This window comes from Cucurbita pepo, unplaced genomic scaffold, assembly GCF_002806865.2.
Source record: "Cucurbita pepo subsp. pepo cultivar mu-cu-16 unplaced genomic scaffold, ASM280686v2 Cp4.1_scaffold001417, whole genome shotgun sequence".
NCBI classification, from domain to species: Eukaryota; Viridiplantae; Streptophyta; class Magnoliopsida; order Cucurbitales; family Cucurbitaceae; genus Cucurbita; species Cucurbita pepo.
In genome coordinates this window covers 1-1021 of record NW_019647585.1, presented here as the reverse complement: position 1 = coordinate 1021, position 1021 = coordinate 1, and the positions used below count along the sequence as shown (strand labels likewise).

General features: G+C 43.1%; 1 protein-coding gene across 1 annotated transcript; it reads right to left on the bottom strand.

The window, feature by feature from the left end:
* Positions 1 to 2: 2 nt before the first annotated feature.
* On the bottom strand, positions 3 to 643 carry LOC111786311 (the record flags this gene model as incomplete). Its single annotated transcript, XM_023666619.1, has 1 exon — positions 3 to 643. A coding segment is annotated over one exon (641 nt), but the record flags the coding sequence as incomplete, so codon positions are not given.
* Positions 644 to 1021: the final 378 nt, after the last annotated feature.

Below are 1021 nucleotides of genomic sequence, written 5' to 3'. Positions count from 1 at the left end.
TCTTCGCTGCCCATTGACTCGAGAAAAAGAGGCAAGTCCTCGACAGCCACCTTAATCACATCAGTTCGAACGCCAATGTCGGTGGCATATCGACTCATGGTGTACATTCCAGCAGTCATCACAGCCATGCCAACAGGACTTGGCATAAGCAGCTTCAAAGGAGAGGAAAGAATGGCAGCCAAGGGAGCACCAATGACAGAAGAAGCTTGACCACTTCTTCCAACTCCAAGCCTGTCTACAATCAGAAGGCCTGTTTTGCAATATAAAGCAAAATCCTCACAGTTGTTTTGGAAAACATTGTAGTTTCCGAATCCATTTTGAAGAAGATACATTGCTCGGTGAATAACGACATCGAACGAGTCGGATGTAGCAGTGGTGCAAGTGCCACCCCTAACCCTGGAAAGGAAAACTGATGGGGTGACCCCATAATCAAAGCAGTAAAGGGATCCATTTCTTAGGAAGCAGTCCAGACATGAAAGGACTACCCCGCTGTTCAGCTGTTTGAATCCACAGTCAGGGAAAACCGGACAGGATGATGGATTGCTTGAACTTGAACCATAGAAATCAGGAGGTATGTCAGTGTTTGAATTTAAGGTTCTTTGTGGTCTAAAATGCACAACCTTGCTTCCCCCAACAAAGATGCCTACATGGAGAAACCAGTGGATTCATGGTCGTGCTTAGTTTCGAATGTAAAATCTTATACATGAAATTTTGTTCTAAACTGAAGTTTCAAATGAAAAATCCTATGCATACAGGTCTTAACGAGCTGAAAATTGCAAGGACCTGCTAAGGCAATCAATATCCAGCCAAAAGAAACCAAAATCAAACAAAATCTTGGTAATGGGATCTCTTTTTTAGTTCAAGAACATGTGGAGTGGAGGAATTCGAACCCCTGACATAGAGAGAGTACACGTGAGAACCCACATCGATTAGGGAGAAGGGAGAAGAACGAAACATTCTTTATGAGGTTGTGAAAACTTCTCCCTAGCAAACAGTGTTTTAAAAACTTCAAGGGAAAGCT